The following is a 2297-nucleotide window of genomic DNA, read 5'->3' on the forward strand; positions in this document are numbered from 1 at the left end:
TATATAACAGGAGTAACAGGAGGTGTGGGAAAAGTGGAACTTTCATGATAATCAATTATTGCTCAATAACTTAATTATGAAATAAATAGTGTATCCTTAAATCAGGTTTCCATGGCATCTAAAAGTGCTAAAGGTGCATCAATCAAATAATGGCTATACTATGGAAAATGTGATCCTGGTTGGAACTCATTGGTCTTATCAGCACAATGGAGTTTCTCCTGTACCTGGCCTCTATTGAAAAGAACTGGTGGCTGAAGATTTTGTTAATACCACATTCTTCACTGTACAGTTTGTAGTTGTGGTAGTTATTGTAGTGGAAACAAAGGCATTATAATATCTTAACAAAATAATTTCCTTAGTTCCTTTGCTTTCCAACTCCTATGTTAAGTAATCAATCACAATAAAAAGAGTTGAACCATTCCAAATACATTAAATTATTAGGAAGCCTGGCTGCACAACCCTGACTCATCTAGAACCCTTAGCAGTCATATGGTCTGCTATAGCTGAGCTGAAACTTATTAACTGCAGCACAAGAATTGATATAATACAGTAGGTTTTCTTTGCATAGACCCTAAAGGTAAGTAGAAGTTGCGGTGGTGGTGGTGGTGGTAGATTTCACCTAATGGCAAATTTTTAGTGCAGGGTGCAAATATCTGTTTTTGTACCGTGTATGGCCACCTTTAGAAATTCTCTTAAATACCAAATATAATTACTACAATAATTCTGCCAGCGATTATGGCCATAATAAGCTAAATGCATGCTTGTTTTATATAGTGCAATTATGTCATAAAATATTATTTAGAGAGGTCATAAAAATTGAGCAAAAATGGAGACTTCCAGTAATCATCTAAGATTGCTAAAAGTCTATATGATGGTGTATGGCTGTAAGAAAATGATTAAACAAAACTGAAAATACAAATGGCATTATTTTTAATAGCGACCAATCAAGTTTCATGTTTAATTCTCTACATTTTTTAGGAAAACTTAAAAAGGAATCTGATTGGTCAGTATGGGATTGTAACTGCTTTCATTTTTAGCTACCCCCTCAGAACACATGTCTGGTCAGAGATGCAATTGCTGCAACCCTTGTTCCTATGCTTCTGGAACTGCAACCACATACCTAAGGAAAACTGACAACTGTTGTCTCACAACACTTAACACTCCAATATAAAAAGGTTTGGAAAACTCAATAGTCTTAATCATTTAAAAATTGTTAAGCAGAGTTTTCATTGGCCTCTCTGAATAATGATACCTTCCAGTATATATGAGAATTCATTGAATACCAGATTGGCATGGATTGTATTTATCATAACTGTTCCAAGCAGCCATCTCGCCACGTATAATCCTTTTAGAAGGTGGTATTAATATACACTCACAAGCATCACAAAGAATACAATTACTGTAAAGTGAGAAATGATAAAACACTGTAACAAAACATACATACTTTCGGAATGGTATCTAAAACATTTTTCCTTTTGTATAAATACATATGAAATAATTAATGAATTCTAAAGTGAATTCAAATATACCTATAGTGTACTCAAGGTGTATTAATACATTGACATAGTTTCCTAGTCTCAGTACTGGAGTGGTGAGGTCACTAAGTGATTAGAAGTGATGACGATACTAATCACTATTAAAAATGTTTCATCTGTATCTTTACTTGTGTTTTGTATCATTCATAATCACATCAATCTGAAATTGTTTGAATCATCAGGCAGCACAGCAGCTCACTTAAACCAGTATAAGTAATTTGATGTCACTCCCGGAAAGCACTGATTATCTGTACAGGAACCCCCATAACTTGGAGGACATGCTGAGCAAGGTACACCAACTTTATAAGGGGCTTCTCCAATCCAGTTTCCCCTAAGAAGAAAACAATAAGCATTAGGTAAATACAAGAATTAATATTAATTATTACATGCATTTATTTAAATTGCTACATAATCCTTAGTGACTGGTAGGGTACCATGTGATTGGCGGAGGGCTACGGTAGTTCCAATATTCAAAAAGGGGGCTAGATGCCAACCAGGGTAAATATTGAGTTGGCCCACCCTTTGTAGCTATAACAGCTTAACTCTTTTGTGAAGGCTGTCCACAAGGTTTACGAGTGTGTCTATGGGAATGTTTGACCATTCTTCCAGAAGCGCATTTGTGAGGTCAGGTACTGATGTTGGACGAGAAGGCCTGGCTCGCAGTCTCTGCTCTAATTCATCCCAAAGGTGTTCTATCGGGTTGAGGTCAGGACTCTGTGCAGGCCAGTCAATTTCCTCCACCCCAAACTCGCTCATCCATGT

At 36.2% G+C, this 2297-nt stretch overlaps 1 protein-coding gene across 1 annotated transcript in view; it reads right to left on the reverse strand.

Annotated features, from left to right (window-relative positions):
• Positions 1-1674: 1674 nt before the first annotated feature.
• Positions 1675-2297, reverse strand: part of PI15 (peptidase inhibitor 15) — a 19131-nt gene continuing 18508 nt past the window's right edge. Inside the window, exon 6 of the mRNA XM_018567535.1 lies at positions 1675-1866. Coding sequence (XP_018423037.1) covers positions 1731-1866 — 136 coding nt within the window. The 3' untranslated portion in view covers positions 1675-1730. The remainder of the gene's footprint in view (positions 1867-2297) is intronic.

This window comes from Nanorana parkeri, unplaced genomic scaffold (assembly GCF_000935625.1).
Source record: "Nanorana parkeri isolate BGI_ZX_2015 unplaced genomic scaffold, ASM93562v1 scaffold1058, whole genome shotgun sequence".
Taxonomy (NCBI): Eukaryota; Metazoa; Chordata; class Amphibia; order Anura; family Dicroglossidae; genus Nanorana; species Nanorana parkeri.